Source organism: Mycetomoellerius zeteki, unplaced genomic scaffold (assembly GCF_001594055.1).
Source record: "Mycetomoellerius zeteki isolate Tzet28-1 unplaced genomic scaffold, Tzet1.0 scaffold221, whole genome shotgun sequence".
Lineage (NCBI taxonomy): Eukaryota > Metazoa > Arthropoda > Insecta > Hymenoptera > Formicidae > Mycetomoellerius > Mycetomoellerius zeteki.
The window spans coordinates 1,581,666-1,605,031 of NW_017257184.1; the positions used below are offsets into that span (position 1 = coordinate 1,581,666).

General features: G+C 33.9%; 1 protein-coding gene across 1 annotated transcript in view; it reads right to left on the reverse strand.

Annotated features, from left to right (window-relative positions):
- Nucleotides 1-23,133, reverse strand: part of LOC108723050 (uncharacterized) — a 112,005-nt gene extending 88,872 nt beyond the window's left edge. Inside the window, exon 1 of the mRNA XM_018448523.1 lies at nt 22,795-23,133. Coding sequence (XP_018304025.1) covers nt 22,795-22,870 — 76 coding nt within the window. The 5' untranslated portion in view covers nt 22,871-23,133. The remainder of the gene's footprint in view (nt 1-22,794) is intronic.
- Nucleotides 23,134-23,366: the final 233 nt, after the last annotated feature.

The window sequence follows — 23,366 nt, forward strand, 5'->3', positions numbered from 1 at the left end:
CGCTAAATAAGTCAGGCTACGAGGACTCGGTTATTGCTTAACTTATCATCGCGAATGCAAGAGAGAAATTTTAGCTGAATTTAAACGCTCATAGAAATTCGATTCTTCAAACGCTGCGTGTGGTACTCAAATTATCAAATGTCGAGTAAATATGCATAACACTACAGTTGTTTGTCAGAAGAGTGATAGATGCCAATAAAAATAAAATGTTTTATACACACACACACACACACACACACGCGCGCGCGCGCGCGCGCATCAGGCACGCACCAATTCTCTCGCGCTTAATTATTTCGATGTACGATATCGAATTTCATTTACGTCATAACGTATCCGTTTAGACAGCGTCAATATTTAAAAAAACATCATAAATCGTTGAGATATCCTTTCGAAGCCTTTTAGATATCTAAGGCACACATAATTACATTAAATACAATATTTTCACAAATACTCTTGCTTTTCAAAATAAAAAGAACATTACGCACATTATTTTCACGTTACTTCATGAATGTTCGAATATCAGACTAACTAATTATAATAGATTGAAATATATAGCCCTAATCTCAATAGAAAAGAGTCTTATCCGTGAATTATACGAAACCAGTAAATTCCTTTGACCTATTTCACGTATCTGCCACAAGGAACAAAACTGACTACCACGTTGTTCCCCCGAAGTTTTACGACGTTTCACGAAAGGGCATAATCGATGGGATACTAAAAGCTCGGGTGAGTAACAGCAGCCTCGAAGTTTCGATGCCTATCGTGCTCCGAAAGTATAGATAAGTTCATATTTCTTATGTTATTATTCGACATATTAATAAAATTTTATTCCAAATAAATATCTCGATAACTCAATTTAGAATGTTAACTTATTGTATTTCCATATAGTTTGTAATATATTCAAAAATGCGTAATTTATTTTTATTTTTAACGATTAAAATGTGATTATTGTTTACGTATTGAAATGTATATAAAATAAATAAAATATTTAAAATATGTGTTAGATAATGTACTTTCTTTTATTATTTAATATCTAATTATTATTATTTAATATCTAAAAGAAAACCGTTATAAAAAAGAATTATGGAGAAAAAATTCTACCGGTTGTTACGGTTCGCAGAACAATATAATGTACGATATTTAAGGAATTATCTACATCACTCCTTTTATGTGTTATAACTCGATGCAATTAAAATCGCACAGGGGTGAATTAATACGGTGTTCGATTGACATGAAGAGGAAGATCACTTGACTATATCATCAAAGAGAAACTAAGACCGAAACAAAAGAACAAAAGTACGAGAGCCAGAAGCTAAATGACCCCGTGGTCATTTTTCCGATTATCAGGGACGTTTAATCCGGTCTATATTCACTTTGTCGACTCTTTTCGCACGCGTCTTGTGCTCAGGCCGCGCGATAATGCGCGTGTGTACGTGTTTTACGAGCGAAACTTTTGTCCTTCGTCGAGGGGTTAAGGGCCCCGAGAGCAGAGACGGAGAGAGAGATGCACTCCGGACCGCTTCTCTCTCCGATCGATCAGTCGAGCCTGTTAAACGGCGGAACGGCAGCTTAACCACTTCGCCTGGAATAACGTCTCTGACTGGCCAAGCTTATCGCGCGTAAGTATCTTTTGCGTCACAAATGTTCTCGTTTATATAGTCATTTTATTTATATAATCATGGAATAATCTAATAAAATAATATAGAGTCCGACACAGCTTTTTCGAATAATCCGTGTTGCTACTATTAATCCACTTCTGTTTAAAATCAGCTTAATTCGTATAACGTATAATGCATGAATAACATAAATCTTTAGAAAAATGTTTGTTATAAATAATTAAAGAAAATATTTTGTATTAATGAAATGTCACCGATGTTACTGATTTTTCATTTCAAGTCGAATTTACAATAACCTGAATTCGATTGTAATTTATTTGTGATTATCATTAATTATAATATATTAATATTATATAAAAATAAAATTTACTAAATAGATAAGAATTAAGTTATTTGAAAAAGTTGGGAGACAATACGATTGCAGTCTGCATTTTTGAAATCAATTTAGTTGATCATAGAAATGATTTTTTCATCGTTATTAAAAAAGTTATGATATATATTAGATATAGTAGATTATTATTTCATTCATATGTTATATATGTGTACACACAGACACACATATACACAGGATATTTAGAAAATAAATAATATCATTTTTCTGACATATGAATGTATGAACGTGCAGCATTCGTGTCGATTGAATTTCAAGCCAAGTGGTTTAACGCCCAATCGGATGGATTTCATCTGCGAGGAGGAACGCGATAAGAGGGACTCTTTAGAGTCGCCATGCGCGATCGAGAGAAGCGAGCGTTTCGTTTGTTCAAAACGACATACGAAGCACTCGCGCGACATAATCGACCTATGTAAATAATCGAGGGGATCTTTGTCGAGAGAGCAGTATATATGTATATCGCGCGAGTATAGGTCGTGATGGCTCTTAAATCAATATCTATAGACTATACTTGCAACGCATATTGAGTACGGACGTTTATAAAAGTTTATATATCGATAAGCACATTTTAGTGGTACGAGCGCCGCCGCAAGTATTTAGACGAGTATATGAAACTAAATTGTGAGAGAGAATCGGTGTTGAAGTTTAATCACTGATATCAGACGAACCAGAAATAATTGCATTGAATATTTCATATTCTTTATATGCGAATGCTGTAGCGTGTGATTTATGAATAATACAGATACATGTGCGAATTCTTTATTCCATATCTCTCTCGAATGATTTCGAGGTGCTAGCTCGCGCGCCGACTCGAGATAAGATTAATATCTTCTTCGAAATAATTGATATCGTGCTCGACGCCGTTGCCATGGATCACAATAGAAAAGATAGATACATATACTAGAAACATTCAAAACCGCAAAAATATGAAAGTGTACCTCGTCATCGACAATTCGTACAATGGAATATCGAAAACAGATGAAATAAAGCGAAATAATCCCGTGAATGATCAACTTGTTCTAAACTAAAGAGATATATAATCGATAAACTGGAACCCTATATCGATCGAAGCTAGATCTTTAAACGCTTAAATAATTCAATCTTGAATCATTAAATATATTATACATGAACTCTTGCGAAAAATATTATCTCGGCCGGGAGTCGAACCCGGATCTTTTGTATTCCGTACGAGCGTCCTAAGCCATTAGACTACCGAGGTCTTAGTAATATTCTTCGCAATAATCGTTTCAGCATATTAACGTCTTTAGAATATGATGTCTGTTTGAGCATCGAAATTATTAGAAATTAATTTAATTCGCGAGATTACTACAAGTAGTTTAATTGCGTTTATAGTCCGGAAATATTTCGGCGCGCAGTTTATAGGATTACAAATATGGTATATATGCAAGTTCATATTTAGTGATTCACAAGATTGAATTATTTAAACATTTAAAGATCTAGCTTCGACCGATATAGGGTTTATCGATTTGTGTTCTCACATGTCTAAAAATGAGATTATTATAAAGAGATATACTTTATGCTTTTTGAAATGTTAATTTAAATTTAAATAATAAACAAGTTAAATATGTTAACAAAATAATTAAATAAATAAACGAGTATAATCTTAATTTTAATTAAGCTTGATCTCATACATTTAAATTTAAGTAAAATGATGGTCTTGAATTTAATTCATCTTTCATTGCACGTAATATGTATAAGAGATACAAATAAATGTTTCGTATTCTGCGTAAATATACTTATGTAATCGTGCGATCGCAAATGTAACTAAGCTGTTTGCTCAAAAGAGCGACTTATCTCCGAACGAGATCTCGGCCATTTTGTACGACGAAACGTGCAATTACATTCGTGATACACTCGGTCGTGATGCGGTAGCGTACTCGCAGTTTTCTTAATCACCGCGTCGCTAGTGATGATAAGAATATGTTTACACATCGCAGCTCATACGCGGCAATAAAATCCGATGAAACTCGCGCGACCCGGTGCGCCGCCGAGAGGGATCGCTTTACCGCCGGTATGACGCGCCGATCAATATTATACCTGCGCGTTCCATTCTTCGGATGGGAATAATAATAGTAATTAGAAATTCTAACGACATCGCGATGCATTATACGAGCTATCGATACGTGAAACCTCCGTTTTCACATCCCGGATACATACTCTGCATCAATGATACTTTGATATTTATACATATATAGAATGTTTTTGCAATTCTTTACCTATTTACCGTGATATATTGATATTGATTACCTATTTTCACCATATAGAAATTATACCGCAAATATTGCAATCTGTTCTTCTATTGAACGTATAATATTAATTTTTATTGCTATCACTTGTGCTAAGTTTATGTACTCGTAATTAGTCAAATTGTTATTTTATTGCTTTTCACAGTCTATCGTGTATCAATATTTAATACAGAACCGCAATTACTTTTTTACATTTATATATATAGTAACACCATTATTTCTTTTCAACATATTAATACAGATGGTTCTATTAAAAACAGTAATAATTTTGTCGCTCACGAGTATCGCACGATCGATAAACGTAATAATTGTGCGGACTCGTTACACGTTTTCAAAGTCGATCACACAGCGTTATTTACAACCACGTAGAAATTTATTGCGTTAATTTGAACATATCATTGGGATTATCGGTAGACACGTAACGTTGCTGTTTCTGATCCTGCGCGTTTGTATCCCCATTTATTCAATATCCACGAGAGATAATATGCTCTCTAGAGTAAGTTAGGAGAATTAATCATGCGTGATGATAAGATAAGGGAAACAAGTCTCACTTTCCCATAAAAATCCTATCGCGAAGACACGATGCTGTTTTTCAATGTTCTACAAATATCCTGCTGTTATCGGGATTATGACCAATGCTAGTGTTGCAGTAACGGGATTACGAATAATACGATGTAGATATTTGCAGTACCGTTTCGCGATATACGAATAAATATCCGATACCTAAAGTGGATTAGATTTGGGAGTTAGATGTTACGTTTTCATACAATAGTTTTTCGATACGTATTTGAAAGATCGTCGCTTCTAAACAATACAGTATAAATATTTTATAGGTTGATCGCAGTTATTTTAAATGCGACATTCTTTAATTTCGTATAAATATTGGAATATTTACTTTTCTGAAATAATCTCGAAAATATTTTTCAAGATCTATTTATTCGAGACAATTTTATAATTCATATAGTCCTACGGTTGCAGGCACGATGCAAACGCGAGCTTGCAAATTTACTTCGACGCTGCAGAAAGTCGTCGAGAATCTGCGTTTTGCAGATTAAAGATATTTAATATGGACATTTCTAGCTACTCGATTCGACATGGTATCGAATTGTCAACTTGGTGACAGTTAAACAAGGTGACACTTAATACTTCTCGTTGATACATACAAATTGAAGACTCGTTTAGAAACGCAAATTTATACGTGAAATTCCAATAAAGTCACATTCAGGTACGGGAGATAAAAAGTTAACGTCGTTAAATTGAATTGTAATTTACCGTTGCACAATCGTACTATCCTTTCACGATTACTGTAATATTGGTGCTCGCAAACAAGGCGTTTCATGCGAACAATTCATTTTTGCAATATTATATCTAAATTATACGCATCATTTGTCGGGATTATATCGAAATTCGTATAATTTTAATGGCCGTTGTCAGAACGCACTGTTTTTGTCATTGTGTGGCTGAAAGGTTCGATAATTGTCTGACTCTTTTATTTTCGGACAAAGAGTTATAAATCGGCATTCGCGCGCATTAAAAGGACACTCAGAGAGCGGGGATCGTCGATGTGTATCTACGTCGTTGAATCTCGACAGAGTTACACGCCCCCGGGGTTGACGTCATTGACCCAACTTCGGAAACCTCCTTTTCATTAGTCCTTTCTCGACGATGTTCTCATCTCATCCACTTCTCTCCAGGACCACCATACAGATAATCTATTTACTCATCAATTTCATATCATACACATTTTATAACACAGATACGAATACTTTTGTGACGTATAAAAGTGCTTTACGCTTTTTACGTTACGAAGATATTAATAATAACTAAATCTGCATTCGGCAATACGCACGCTTTTCTGTTTAATTAAAACATTGAAAACACCGTATTGAAAAACATCGTTTTATATGCGTAATAACAATGAAAAATCATCGTACGTTTTGTACGATGATACAAACTAATTACAACATGATTAAATGATGAACGAATCTTTATTTGGAGTTCTTTCTTTCCTGCTCGTTATAATCTGCAAGGTAAAGCTTTTTAAAAAGGGCATAACTCTTTCACGAATGATCGAGACTTCGTAATTCGAGATCCAACGACATTTTCTACTTTGCGAACGCGAAATCAGCGAAATACCGTGAAGTACGCTCGGCCGACGATACGACGAAATATTTCATGGCATTTTCTTTTGTTCACCAGCCAACGGTGAATCGAGACGACACGACGGGTGCGCGCCATGAAAAAGGATTTTCCGAGAAAGTCTCGCACTGATGAAAGTGCGTCCTCCGTCTCTTATTAAGATCTCTTGCGTCGTTATTATTCGTAGCTGGACTACACTGTACATATGCGAAAATACTCTTGTTTACGACTGAGCGTCACTTCGCGTAGAGTGAAAAAGAGTTTTATCTCAAATACAAAATATATCGCTTAGATTTCATAGCACTATGTACGGTCAGAAGCAATGAGATTGCGACACTTTTTTTTCCTGATGAATTTAAGATTACGCGATCGAGTTCAGGATGCGAATCTTTCTCATGTGCAATGAATGAGACATATTTAACAAACCTCATATGATCATATTCATTCATTGCGCATGAGAGGGATTCGCATCCTGAACTTGATCGCGTATTCGGAAAAATATATCGGATAAAAAAGTGTCGCAACCTCGTTGCTTCTGACTATGTGTACTTTTAGAAAAAAGACTATTTTGTTTAAAATTAAAATTTAAAATCTTTTTAAATACCTACGACGCAAACACACACACACACACACACACACTCTCTCTCTTTCTTTCTTATCCTAGACTCTAGAGGAATAATAATTTCGTTGCCTTTTATTTATATATTCATTGATTCAAACATAATACTCACACGTGTATAGCCGAGTTAACCACAACTATCACGAGGGACTTCTCTCATGCTATCTCTTTCTCATACGAGTACTGCGTGCAGCGCGTGCGTACGCGCGTGTAATCGTGATTTCATCGAGTCACGTCGTGTTACGTAATTTCGTCGGCCACGGATATCTCCGTTTTGTGTGGCGGCAGCGCGGAAGAACTCGTCGAGAGATCCGAATAAAGGCCAATTCACATTCACGTTAAGTCGACGTCGCGCCGACGTGCGGAAGCGAAACATGCCAGCTCGTATTTATTTTTCGGCGTTGAATACGGCACGAGCCAAGAGTATCTCATGATTCTTTTTGAACGTATATATGTCTATTTGTTCATTATAATTGATTTCACAACTGCGTAACTAATATATATATAACTTATGTTCTATAATTAAATCAATAATTAATAATTACTGCGATTTGATTAAGAACAGATTTTCATTACAACACATAATTTAGCAATTAAATTTCCTTTTTATTCAATTCAGATTTTAAAAAGAGATACATATTTATGCGGTGAACTTCTATATTTCAGACGTTTGTTTCCTTCTTCTTTTCCTCCCTCTCTTTTTCTCTCACTCTATAGATTTTATTTCGTAACATGCTCACACATGCTCGCATACGTGCGTTTTTATCCCCAGTGGAATAAAGTTAACACTTTTTTGTCTATCCCCGTCTAAATCACCGAGCGTCCGAAAGCGAATTCTCGGTTCGTCGCACGCGTCCTCCGCGTGCGCTCGTTCTCGCGCGTGTAATCATAATTTTCATCGTGTCACGTTGCAATACATACACACACACACACACACACACACACACACACACACACACACTACATCAGCAGCCGCCGTCGCATTTACGTCGTCATCGTCTTCGGACACCTTCGGCCCGCATAACCGGTGTACATAATCGATATCGCCATACCGAAATGCCTTATAACACGAGTTATTGATTCGCAACTCCACCTCTGCATGCTGGCGTGTACGCGCATAACGCAGCTATAATAAACTACCGCGTACATCCTGACTTGGTCGCGTTGGGCATAAATATTGTTAAAATTACAGCAGAAAAAGATCGACACGGAAGAAAAGATCCAATTGATCAGATCAACCTTGAATCTTCGGGGTCGCTCTTCTGTCGGTCACCAAGTATACGTCACGAAGTCTCTATCCGACAGTATCAGCAATTCTCGCAGTATATTCTTTTTGTAATGCGATTATCTCGCTGCGAAATGCGGTGACGTACAACAAATTAGTTTTGTGAAACAATGCGTGCACACAGTCTCGATTCTATCGTTTCGCAAATCCTTTCTTTATGAAAACATGACCGAGATTGTGTGCGACAGAATTAAGATGAATATTTAAAGGGGGATAGGGTTTGTATGATTAAATTAAAGATGAAATTGCGAATTTAATTTCAGAGAAAAAAATAAATGGACATAATTCTTCGTTTAGATATTATTTACTGCTATAATTAAGAAATTTTTGATACAAAACTTGTTAAAAATGTAGGAATTTTCGGTATAGGTGTACGTTATGATAAAGACAGGCCTGAAAATTTTGAGTGTCTCGCGTTTTGTTACAATTTCGTGACTTCTAAAGTAATCTACTATTTTCTGATATAGTTTTTCTCGGGACACTTTGCTTTATAGATTGAATTTAAAATAGGCCATTAGAAAAATATTGTTACAAAATAATAACAATATATAACGTCAATTTTCATACGAAAATTAGAATTTTACATTTATGTTGTTACCATTTTGTAATAACATTTCGCTAATAGTCTATTTTAGGTCTAATCTGTAGAGCAAAGTGTTTTGAGGAAAATTGGCCAGAAAATAGTAGATTGCTTCCTTAGAAGTGACGGAATCGTGGCAAAAATCGAAAAACTCGAAATTTTCGGATCTATCTTCAATGACTCTCTCTCTCTCTCACAAAATTTCTATTTTTTAAATAAATTTTGCATTACAAATTAATTTTTTATATAATTTTTTTAAATATAGTAATAACATCTAAACAGAGAATGTCCATTTATTTTTTTCCTAAAATACATTTGCAAATTTCAGCTGTAATTTAATAAAACCTCTTGTAATTTAAGACCATTCTCAGTTTCAATTGATGTTGTTTATACACTCATTATCATGTGAACAAGAATCTTGTCCTAATATAGTGAATAAACAATTTATTTTACAACGTGACTTTACTTGAACTTGAAATGTACAAATATACAAATAAAGATAAATAATAGTAATAAAACAACAATATAAATTGCAGTATAATATTTTGCACTTTTAATTGAACATGTCAATTTTTCTTCAATAGAACTTTTCTTCAATATGGAAACCTTACATTTTGAATCTTTGAGACTTGACTAACAAAAAAAATATATACATTAATCTAACTGTTTTATTTATGAATCATTATGCAGTATTGAATAAATAATTTTCGAGATCAGTTGTTTAATACATGTATGATTGCTTTTGTGAATGGTATTCTCGGAGACGTGAGTGCATGTATTTGCTTTCGACTAATGCAAATATTGTGATGCGAATTGTGTAACGAAGACGTTAGGCATAGAATAATATATGCGATTATGTATATGTATACATGTAACACGGAATATGTACTTGCGATATGCTCTCGTCTGTACAATGAGCGTAATATATTACAGGCAATTGCTAATACAATATTGCCGATTGGAATATTGCGAGAAATGAATGTAAAAAATTGCATGTGTTTAGATAAACATTATATCTTACTACGACATTACGACGCTTTCATGTGCGTGCATCCGTAAATAGGAAAAGATACGGTATCGTTGGAGATAATTTCGGTTATAATATTAGTTTTAGAGCAATTAAATTATATGTGTCATAAAATTCTGGCATCGATTCTAACTATAAAGACAAATAACTGCGAAAACGTGAAAGTTAATGTACGAAAATTTGCGCCATTCCTTTCTATGAATCGTTTCATCAATTTGAAAGGGATCTTTCCGCGAACATTTCGACGAGGTGTTACTGGCTTTTTAAAGATCAGCAATTAAAAATGGAATAACATTTTCTGCAAACTAAACTTTGGAAAATAAAATTAAAGTATATCGGAAAATAATTTTTTTTTTCTTAAAGTATATCAGAAAATAATTATTTTTAAATAATATATCTAGATGCAAATTGTTTAAAATTTTAATTCATTGTTTTATATAGTGACTTGAATAATTTTTATAATCTTTTTCTTTTTAAATATATTCGTTAATTTTCATAAGGTGTTTCTGTCGCACTAAGAGCAACAATATTAAGATGCAGTAGTCTATAAATAGGATCTAATAGAGCCGGATAGCGTTGGTAGCGTTTGCAATGAATATTGCGTATTCCTTATGCGGAACGAGCGGTAGTGGAAACAGCCTTGCGGCTCTACTTTCTATTGTGTCACGGAGAAGGATGAGGCCTTCGCATGCCGACATATTTTGACGTTTCGTTCTGCGCAATTATTTTTCAGGCGGTAATGCGAGGCAAGGCATCCGTTTTGAGGAATCCTGTAAAAGGACTGCGGCGATAATCGTCGAGATTAACTCTTTCAGAGGCACCCAGTGTCGACATATATAGGATATAGTGGCTAATTTTTCTTGGAGTAACGCATGAAATGAAATTGCATTTTAAACAGCCTTTACTCTCGTTATGTTCTTTGCAGTGCTTTTAAATATTGTATTGCTACAGATTATCAAATAAATACGCGATTCTTACGTAAGGATTTTGTATGTGTGCATTGATTTTGCAAATATTACTAAAATTTACTTATTATGCAAGAAACATCAAAACGGATACATCTCGATTTAACTTTTTATTTGTAATATTTACAAGAAAAAATTTGTAATCTCTAATGTCTGCATTTTTTAAATATACCTTTTCTCTCTATAAATTATAATTTCTAAATTTAATCAAATTCTATAAAATTTTATTTAATCTAAATACTCTTACTAGTGAAAAGAATACTAGAGAACTTAATAAATAATTTGTACATATAAGATAATGAACATATATTTTAAATTAATTTATTCCTATTCTAAAAGGATATAAAAGATGATTTTATGATACAACCTAGCGACTTTCGTATCGCAGTGTTGTAAATCTCATGGAGAAGTTGCAGTATATTCTACCTGCCAATAGTAAATTATTAGTATTATTATACCATTTTACGACGTACTTCGTTTCTTGTACACACAATGCATTATGTGAACCGGCTTCAATCCTATATGTTGATAATTAAATCTATTAACCTGTAAACCGTTAGGGAATATGGTACGGAGAATAGATCCGGATAGCTCTTGGATAGAATATTGGCACGAGAAATCTTTATCTTCGAATATTCGAATGAGACTCGCATTCTCTAGAGTCTAGAATACCTATTGCCCTCTTACACCTGAACCTGTTTTGCCTGTCGTCAATGTCCTTTTCTTTCCTCATTCCTGCACATCATTCGTTTTTGCATTTTTTTCATCAAAAACGTTTTCGCTAGCTAGAGAACACACAGCTTTTACACAGAGTACCCAGCACATTTTACATCCCTGCGGCAACCATGAAAATTCATCGCATAGACTTACATAAATATTTCCATTATGGTTCTTTTCACTCTTTTATCTTTTATCTTTGTTTCTCTCTCTCTCTCTCTTTCTTTCTCTCTCTCTTTTTTTCTCTTATCTGTTTTTCCTCCTATCTTTGTCCCTTTTGAATGCTGTGGTAGATACTCTTCGACTATCGGTTACGTCGCTTTTAATTAACGTTGTCGCGCGTCATTCGGAACGATTTATTCCAAGTTGAAATAAACGATTGGACAATCGTGACTTCGTGCCGCGAGAAAATGAGAATAGAGGGAGGAGGGAGAGGGAGAAGGGGAGAGAGAGAGAGTGAGTGAGAAAGTGAGAGGGGAGGAACAGAAGAGGAAAGAACAGAAAATTTATATGAGATGATTATGAAACTTATATATTACTGATGTGATAGCTTATAATGATTCTGAATAAATGTACAACTCACGATCGTAGTAACACGTGCGCCACAAAGTCACGTATCTCTTGGCGAATACTTATAAGTTTATTAATTTCAGGTTCTCTGCCAGTATTTTGCGACACCAAAATATACGATGAAAATTCAATAATAACAGTAATAATAATGGCAAAAAGCGATAGTAGGTACATTCACGCATTTTACCAAATTATCATTGTTTAGTGATCAATTTTTACGAACAAATATAATATGCCAAAAAATAAAAATGTATTATATTATATATAATTCTTTCAGAAATAGTGTATATATTTTCATATACATAGATATCATATTTGTATATTAAGATTTGCTTCTGTTTATATTTTATTTATCTTATATTTGCAACGAATCGATATGACTCAAATAAAAACCAATAAAAAATTAACACATTTGCGCCGTTTTAGTGCAACTAAATAATCGAACACAATCATATAACTGCAATTTTAATTAATAGTTATTTTTATTTTCGCTATAAAAGATATCGGTAGTCTGTGGACCGCGAAATGTACAAGGATTAAAAAAAATTTATTTTGTTGTGATCATTGTTAATTTCATCAAATTATTTAATATCAAAATGTATCGAACATGACAGATGGCTCCTTTAAACAAAACTATTATCGGTATTGTCTGCACGGTGTGTGATTTCTATGCAAAACCGACGTGAATGAACTTCTAAGGGTCCTTGGGACGAAAGCGAGACGGAGTTGAAACAATATCGCATTATAGAGCCAGTGGCACGTCCTTGATTCGCCTCAATTAGACCAATATTTCATTCCACTATATCAACGCGCTCGCGATCAAGGAATCGCTGATCGCTCTGCTTCTCCAGTGAATGTTCAATTCGTTTTGCTGCGATTGTTTAACCCCTAATCGATCGGCTAGACACGGCCAGAATGATTTCATCGTTTAAAATTAATTGTGAGCGCAAGATGTCTGTCCTCTTATCTGTTCTATTTTTGTCCGATTTGCAATAACTATGCCGTGTACGATTTTTTCAACAGTTAGGAATGTTTATAATGTCTTAGTGTTAGTCGATCGAAATATCGATGTATCTTGTTTTTTAGATATTAAATATTTCTGTTACGTTTTCGATTTATGTATTAAACAAATTTAAGGAATTTGTTTTCCTAAATCGTAGGATATATATATATATATATATATTGGATCCATTTTTGTAATAAATTTTAGAAGAGATTTAAAAAAATAAGCTACTTACTCAATTATAAAATTAATAAAAGTATTAATGATTTTCCCTCGGAAAATAATTTTGAGATGCGTATTTTTGTAAAACATATAACCACTTTAGCATTGATATGTATTTATTTATTCTCGTTACAAAAGCTTTTATTTTTTCTGTATATAGAGATTCAATGCTTTTTAAGAAAGAATAGGATAATTAATATTAATGCTTGTGACAACGGAAATTGCTCCAGTTGTATCAGATCAAAACATGATTTATAAATCAAACAAGATTTTTAAAACGGCTGCCATGCAAAATAAAGCTTATCCAAATTAAAATAAATTGAATGCTAATAAAATTTTACCCAGTTTGGCTCATACGTTCTATTGTTACTGTATTTGAATAACAATAATTATAAAGATTTAAGTGCTTAAAAGCTAGATTGTGATAACTTGGAAAATATTTGGGGCAATATGTTTAAAACATTCGACAAAACTACATGATCGACGCTAACAAAGAACACTAACATTTTCTATTTACTACGAGTATTCACATAACATTATGCGATAGCGCTTTATCATCCTAGCAGCGATAAGTAAACCTTTTCTTGGACTTTCCCGAGTATGAACACTAGAGACAGACTTATTATTAGATATACTATTACGTACTTCGCTACATGGCCGATCAACTGATTGATTCATTTGTCATCATTTCAAACACGAATACTTCGTATCCATAAATAATCACGAACGAGTTCCACTTTCGCAATGTAGATATACATTCATATGTGGCAGTTTCATTTGCACGATGACCTAAATACAGAACAGTTCTAGAAATCCCGGATGTCCTTTTAATCATTTTATAAACTTCCTTAATCGGTTTCGAGATTAATTTTTGTGAACGTAAATATCGAAGATCAGCATATCGCATCTACCCATGTTTTACCACAGTAAATTTTTACAATTAAGCTTTAAATCCAAATGTATATTGATTTACTGAAATATAAAGTTCACTCGAGATTAACAAAGTAATTTTATTTTTAAATTCATTAAGCCGGACAAGCCTTCTATTTTCATCATTAATTACACAAGAACTGTGAATGCCTTAAGGAAAAGTCGATTTCTAAATAATTTGTTATAAAGAAACGTACGATGAGATTTGTACAATTTTTATTAGAATGGTTTGTAGATGGACACAGCTCTTTTCTCTCGCATAGCACTATTATCTGGCACTTTGTCGTGTCCGGCGCATCGTTAAAATCATGAAGAAAATATAATTTTCTGCAGGAGAAAGGCAACCTGACGCGTTCACGTATGCGCGCACTTTTCGTGGTTTTCCGTTCCTTTTTTCATTTTAAACTATCCTTTTGATACGAACTTCGGCAATCCGGCTGTTGAAAGTTCCGGAACCATTTATCAGGGTGCTTTTCTTGTTTTTATTTCTCTTTTTTTTTACAGTTACTCGCGCGACCGTCCGCATAGCATCTTTTTTTACGTAACGCTCGGTCAAAAGCGAAGTAACGTGAAAGTAGCTCGGGAAATAAATATTCCGTCTGCATGGGGGGATTATGCGAGACCGCGGGTCACGTATAAAAGTCGACGGCCCCGATGAAATCTCGGAAGAAATGGCAAAACTGTTTTCATATCGCAAGACTCCTTACGATTATGTGAGAATTTATAAAAAAAACAATTTAACACGTTCATCCTCGAGCGTATATTTCTTGCGTGAAATACCAATACTAAACTATAGTAAGTAAATGTATAAATATTTACAAGCAGATACACACTTAAATCATATTTATTTTAAACTTGTAGGTAATTCTTTGAAAAGAAAAAAGGAAAACTCTGTTAAGATCGTTTTCTAGAAAAATCAGAATGATATAATCTTATCTTATCTATAACACATAAATTTAATAGTGATTAAGGCTCGATCATTATAAAAGCAATAAGTGAAAGAATATATACATTTAATAAATCAATTAATCTACAGATTATTGCAAATTACTGAATTGACGGTGTTCGTTAAATTTTTTGAATCAAGACTCAAAGTCGGATTTGTTGCATAATTATTCGTGAAAAAAATATATCTTTCATCACAAAACCTAATGTTTTTTTTTTGTTTTACATATTTTCAGGATAAATGTTCATAGAATTAGAAATTGTAGGAGAAATCGTATTCGCGTACGATTTAACAAAACTGTTAATAACAGTCAGTTAATTACTCAGTCATTAGTATTTACATATATGTATAATTTTAAGTAGCATAAAACTATGAACGTATAGTGTTTCATCAGAAGCACAATAGAAGTAGTACAATGTCGCGTCATTGATTCGTTACATCGTAAACATGTATTCAAATTTACGCAGAACAAAAGGATGAGAGAGAAGCGTCGATTTCTCGCGGCTCGTCATGCACGTTTGAAAAATGAATGCCTTTTAATCGTCGCCTGAAATCTATATGAGCGAGAGCTCTCGTTCGCTTGCTCTCGGTAGTCATATCGGTGCGATCGCTCCGATGCGTTGTGCTGGTGCACTCACACATACACCCGTCTGGCAATACACAGTGTGAACGTGAGTGCGCGCGCGGTTCATGTACCAGTGCAATGCACAGGTAAGTTCACCTTTGAAGCGAGCAGGTATATGCAATATGCATCCGCGGGCTTGGCGCCGTGAAAGTGCAGGTACGTATATTTGATGTGAAAAACCCGGTTCTAAAAACGAACTAGCTAGCAGGACACGATCTTTGAGTAAAACATATTCGTGCCACGAAATTGTACAATATCAGACGATGTCTGATAAGTGAAATTTGAAAGTAAATTTTTATTGATGTAGATTTTGTACGTAGATTTTACAATATTCACGGAAAAAAAATTACGAAAAAGCAATCCATTAATAGTTAAAATATAAATTATATATATCACTGTTAGAAATGTTCGTGAATTTACAATACCTTTTATACAATAAAAATATGCAGTAAATTTACAAATCATATAACATTTTGCTGTGATTTCACAATATTTGTAAATTTACAATAGAAATTTGTTGTGAATTTACAAAACTGGAGCGCCGCGCATGCGTATTAGAGATTTGCATATACTTTACCACAAAATGTTATTGTAATTTTACAATATAACTGTTTAAATTTACAGCACATTTTTGTTGGATAAAAACTTTCAACATTTTTAGAAGGTTACAGAAATTTCTTACAGTGTAGATATTTTCGAAAGAAAATGATTTCTAAAATATACTCACACACACACATACACACACACACACATCTTTTCGTATAAGAGATTTATTGCAGCTTCAACACTTGTTATATGTACTTTATCTTATATACTTTCATCTTTTAACATGTTGTAGATAAACATTGATGATAGTCATGACACAGATTGATAATCAAGATTCTGCAATGAAGAGTTCAAATCGATTTATTGATCAAATTTGTACGTCGATATTAATAACGAATGGTTTTAACGTTTGATGAATTTTGTTGTTAAATTTAATAATATGATTTCTTGCCCGTATAATTTGACGCGATGCAATAGTAATGCAGTCTGGCCAAAATCGATACGCGCATCAGCCATATACCTATACGTAGCACAGTGCATTCTCGTGAGGCTGTATGGTTGCTTCCTCTCCTATGTTATGCAGACGTTTATATGTATTCAGAATAAACTTTATTACAATTACTGATTTGTTTGTAAGCAGAAAGCTTCCTTAACGTATGAGTTTTTTTGAATTGACTACTGGCTCAGTACCAATTTTTACATGTCAGTACAGGTACGATACCGAAGGAATATTGGGATGATAGAAATGGGTCAAGACTTATAATACAGTACTATTATAGCACGGAGTTATTGTACTAAATACACACAATACTGCAAATATACTGACGGTATACTGTCTCAATACTGACATCTGACACATTGGTTTTGAATAATTTCAGCATAGACACAATCCCGAAAATGTACTGATAATATACTGGATCAGTACTACTATTTAATACTGATCCACACATTTAGGTCAGTACCATATCATTGTTTCTTAGATACGGGTACTGAAATAGGAAACTCAATTTTTTATACAGAATCGATATTTCGCCAGAATTCAATACTGGTCTATCGTATGAATTCCCACTTAAGTTTTTATTTTTATACACAAGTCACTCTTTGAGATCAATATAAGAAATATATTCATTTTTTCGAATAACTCGAAATCGATAAATTAGTATTCGTTGAAAACATAAAATTGCGAAAGATTAAGTATGAATCGCGTTAAGTTACTTCAATAACTCCGTCATGTTAACACTGTAAGATTTGGAAAAAGAGATGTGCATTTTAATTCCGTTACACATTACAGAAGGTAAATTTCTAGCGTTTTCCACCGAATAAAGCTGCGAATGAAAAATACGCAGTGATATTTTTGTCGAATCCTCTTACTTTTTCGTCGTCGAAACGCTACGAGAAGTAATTTTGCTTTTGTCAAGCGACGCGAAATATGCGACTGTTTTAAAATTGCTCGTGTGGTAAATGATATCCGTATTATTTCGGTAGGTCAATAATAATCCGCTATATTTCCCATAATTACAATCGCAACCATGTGTATTGACAAACGTAACTTGTAATTATTCATATTTTCATTGGTTTTGCGTATGTGACCTATTATCTCTCTCAATGTAATTTTATAAACCATGGATTATCCTGGACGAATTAACAACGATTTTATTACACACGATGAAGAACGATATCGTATTATTTACTGGAAAATAATTAAAGGCATGTATATATAAAATTGAAGTAGAAAATAGAAATGACAATAATATAATGTATAGATTTCACACAAAATTTTAGAAAATGTTCTTGTTTTACAATATATATACAGTCAGGGACAAAAGTAAGTGGACAGGTGATGAAAATAGATATTAATGAAATTCAATCAATATAACATCGTAGATAGTCCTTCCATAATTGTTTAACTTCTTGTTTAAATTTAATTTAGGTTTGCATAGAATATAAATATTGATTTTAATTATTAATAAAATAATCTATATAGTATAAGGATAAAGAATAAATAAAGCTTAAACATGTACTTACGATGCTATACTGATTAAGTTTTATTGATATCCATTTTTATCACCTGTCCACTTACTTTTGTCTCTGACTGTATATACAGGGTGTCCCAAAAAGGTCGGGACACCTAAATATCTCGGGAAATATAAGTTTTACAGAAAAGTGTTTCAGACAAAAGTTATATGGTTTAAAAATATCTATTTACTGATCCTATCAGTTTGACCTTGGGTTGCGTAGCCAAGGTCAGGTCAAGGTTACATTGATTTTCTTAAATGGAACACCCTATTTTTGATTCAAGAATCTAATAGCTGATGTCGAGAGCTTTCCAAAACGCTATAATGAAATATTTTTTCATGAAGTACTTTTCAAGTTATAATGCTTCAAAGTTACAGTATCGCCGGCACTAGCATTACTCAAGATATGTAATACCAAGCGGAGATTGCCCAGGCGAATTGACATGTCTTTTGTGCTCGGAGAAAGATTGGAGAATAATGCAGCCAATGAAGGTAAGGTCGGTCTTGACTGGCCAGTCTCGAAAATTAAATATTTTGGGTAATGCTAATGCCGGCGATACTGTAACTTTGAAGCATTATAACTTGAAAAGTACTTCATGAAAAAATATTTCATTATAGCGTTTTGGAAAGCTCTCGACATCAGCTATTAGATTCTTGAATCAAAAATAGGGTGTTCCATTTAAGAAAATCAATGTAACCTTGATAATTGATTCAAGAAGCACGAGCTTGCTTATTTGAACAAAAGTAAGTTGTATTTATTGGTAATATATTAGTGGTCGTTGTCTCCTTTGAAGAATGTAACCAGGTAACTTGCTATTTGACTACGATCTCTGCTGGCCTCTTGAAAATCCAATCTAAGAGAATCGTAAAGGATTGGATGCGGCCCTGCAGGACGGGGCGGTTCTGTCGGCCAGGTGGTCCAAGCCAAATACCACGATATCGTTCTTCTTGCGGACATTTATGCTCCGTTGTGCTGCCGGACGAACGAACAGACGGACAGGTGTGAATCGTGGTGTCCGTGGCGCAATGTGCGTACCGACCGACGTGTCGCGCGCGCTCAACGAGAATAACGGACGCGTGCCACGTGCACAAGTCAACGAAGTAAGAGAGAATGAAGGAGAGACAGAGAAAGAGAGAGAGAGAGAATATTCGCATACATCACTGTTGAAACAAAAGAGTCGCATTCATGCGAATGAGACTTTCTAGACAATTATCATTATTATACTCTGTTGGTTTCTTGGAATGGGCGATCATTGTAATTTCGAAAGTGCACAGTCCTTCTCTACTTTTAACACAATCATATTCTTTACGCTTGTATGATAAAGCACGATGGAGTAAATATTTAACAAAACATTTTTTTTATCCCGCAATATAGATCGTGCTCTAAATCATGTAGGTAAACCACTAGATTTTGGGTAATTACTAGATAATCTCTTTTTTTCAATTGTATATTGTATAGTTTAGTTAAATTAAATATAGTTACCGCTAGTAATCAAGTGAATAGAGCTAATATCATGTTAGTATACGTATATCAATACCAGTTTTCTACGGTATCTCCATTCAACGTGCTAAAAATAAATAATGTGTTCGCTAAGCTTAGATATTTATTTTTAGATCTCCAGGCAGCGTTCATGGTTACTGAAGTACAATTTCGGTTCAATACTCAAACGCAGATTTTGTTTCACTATTCTAACGATTATGTACTATTCACGAAACTATTTAGCGAGATTAATGAGATCTGTAAATGTACATAATCAGATTTAAAAAAAATGTTAATATAAGTTTATAAAACAGTGTTTTTCTTTGTTATGTCGAGTTTTGACGATATATAACGACGAGACAAAGTGGAAAGTGAGCTAGCAATGCTGTTCAAATTTTGTGGAACGAAAATGACGATGAAAATACTGATAAAAATGTTTAAAGCTATATTGATCGCATGCAACAATATGTCTTGGTTGAGGTAAAATGACCCATTTTGATCGCCACTAAATCGATAACGCTAAAATACGTATATATGGAATCAGAGAATGTTATCAAATAAACTAGTGTTTACGAGCATACAATTTGACATTTATACATAAAATAATAAAATGATTAATTTTCTGTTTTTTTTTTTCTACCTATGGCTCGAGATAAAAATATACAAGAAGTTAAATTGGCGAAAATGTTTAAGATTTAAATGAGCTGATTTAAAAAAAGGATTTTAATTCGCATTTTCTTGTATACATAGTAATGATAACGATAACGATGATGATAATAATGATATTATTAATGCTGACGATGTTAATAATAATAATAATAATGATAATGATAATAATAATAATGATAATAACTACTGTGTTCAAAGACACGAAAGAGAATAGAAAGAAAAATATTCAAAATATTCATCTCGTTTTATTTCCAGGAAATTTTAATTACAATACGTAAATTTATTACGCACACGAATCAAAGGGGATTAAAAGTGGCGTCGGTATGTTGGGGGGAGTATAGGTACTTGCCGCAGAGTTAAAAGCACGGCAGATTATGTGCAGCTAACGAATTCATGATGATATTGTTTTGCCGAGCATTATATACTTCGTAAAACTTTATAGCCCTAATCTATCTGATAATAAGATGCGGTGTCTCAACAGAAATAGCAAAAGTCGTACAGAAGAATAAATATCTGATGAGCTAAACAGCGTTCGTTTTTAACCATCACCGATAGAATTCTCCATGATATTTACGAATAAAGAAGGAGAAGGAACCACTACTGTAAAGCGCACAATCCAGATATGAAGGACGAACATATTCCGAAAAGAAAAGACGAATTCTACAAGCACGAGGCAATCTCGCAGTGGCAAGCGTGTGCACCACTGTCATGTGTAACTCGGTCGAGAATGAGTTTAAATCTAGCTCAACGAAGAGACCGCTTTTCTCCTAGGAGAGCAAGGTATCTCTCTTAGTTTGACTAAGTTATATCAATAGCACGAAGAATGCGTAGTATATCGGTTTGAAATGAAACACAAACAAAAAATGTACACGTAAGTAAAAATGAAGAAATTTTTGATAAATAATAATATTTGACAAATAATCGTGATAAGATGTTGAGTGTTCCTGTTTTAAAATGTTGATGTGTAAAAAGCTTATATTGTTAGCCAAAATATTGTAATAACAGAATCGATTTCGGCAGTAGAATTTGCAGAAAGTTACAATATACATATGTCATATATGCGGTATAAATAATAAAAGTTCTTTTAAGAAAATATATACATATAAATGAATAGCGAGATTATTCTAATTCGCGCATGATACAAAGCTAGTGCGAAATGCGAAATTAATCGACATCGTATTAGAAATGACTTTGTCGTGCTATGTCACTCGTTTCATTGAACGAGCGAATCTATATTTACTCGCGTACATCTTGTTTTTGACATCATTAATGCGCAACTATCTCGACCGCAAATAAATCAGTTTTTCGTCGCACATCGATGACGTCGCCTCCGAATAACGGACGTATAACTCTCGCGACTGTGAATTTCGATTTAGTCTCTTGCGTCATCGATCGTACGAGTTAACCCACGTTCATTAATTAATTAATAAATATTGCGAGTTTTAATTATGAATTACTTCCTTTTTAGATAGCGCGATATTAGTTGAAATTAGCATCGACTTTGAAAAATGATATAGCTGCATCCTACTTTAAAAAAACAATCGTTCACAAGTGCCATTACGTTATATTGTACCTAGCGGAAAGATAAAATATAATATAATAACAAAATAATTTTAATTTGCTCTTTTATTACATTAATTTTGTTTATGTAACTTGCATATTCCATTCCTGTTTATATATCCTAATATTGTATATGTACACCGAGAAAAAAATACTAAATTTTGATAAATATTTATTTTAATAATGCCAATTAAACATTTATTCATTAAAAAGAAATGATAGAAGTTAAATCAAATTAATGGTTTTTGTACCAAATAAATATATCTTTATATTTAATAAATATTTAGTTGGTACTATTCAAACAAATGATTTATTAAAATTTAATATTTAATATTTTTTTAGTGTATGTAACGTTATTAATTGATTTATTTCATCACGATACAATTAATTTTCAGTACTGCGAATTCAGAATTAGTGCAGATTAATGCGGTGTAATTTCTTTAAACTTGTCAATCGAAGAAATAAAGAGTTCTATATGTATAAAATTCCCCCCCGCCCCTCCTGTTTAGTTCCTGCCGGATTTAAATTTTGAACGGCGTGCCATCGCCTTACCGATCTCCGTGCACCTTCTAAGGAAGGTATAGAAAAGGGAGAAAGAAAATTGCGAAGGTCGTACGCTCACCCTCGAGCAGGTGCCAGTCGTCATCGAGCGAGGCCAATGCCTGTGCCTGATTGGTCTGTTGTTCGAAGTCGAGCATTCCGTTGGTGTCCTTCGCTTTCCTTTTCTCACCTGGTCTCACCGTCGACACACCGATATTGCGCCCCCTTTGAGTTTCACGGTGTCTCTTGTCCACTGTCTTTGCTCACTCCGATTCAATACTTATTTAATCGTATTCGAGTTTAAACTTGTCGATCGTCGCGAATCGCGCGATCGGCCGAAAGTGTTCGAGATCGGTGAAAGAAAAAATTTCACTCTCAATGGATCAAGAATGCTACTCGCGACGATTTCCCCTAGCGAGATGTTAATACCAAGCGAATGAATCTCTTTTGGCGCGAGGGAGTCGAACTACTACTCGATCGCGTGTTTCCCCTTCTCGCTTCCCACTCTTTCTGTCTCCCTTTCTCTCAAAGATGGCCTCACTCTCCTTTGTTTACACCGGGTTCTCTTATCGGGATTCTCAGCTGCTTCCCCACCCTGCGCTATATATCGACATACGGTGGATTTTTTTTTCCCAAATCGACTCGTGCCCGAAA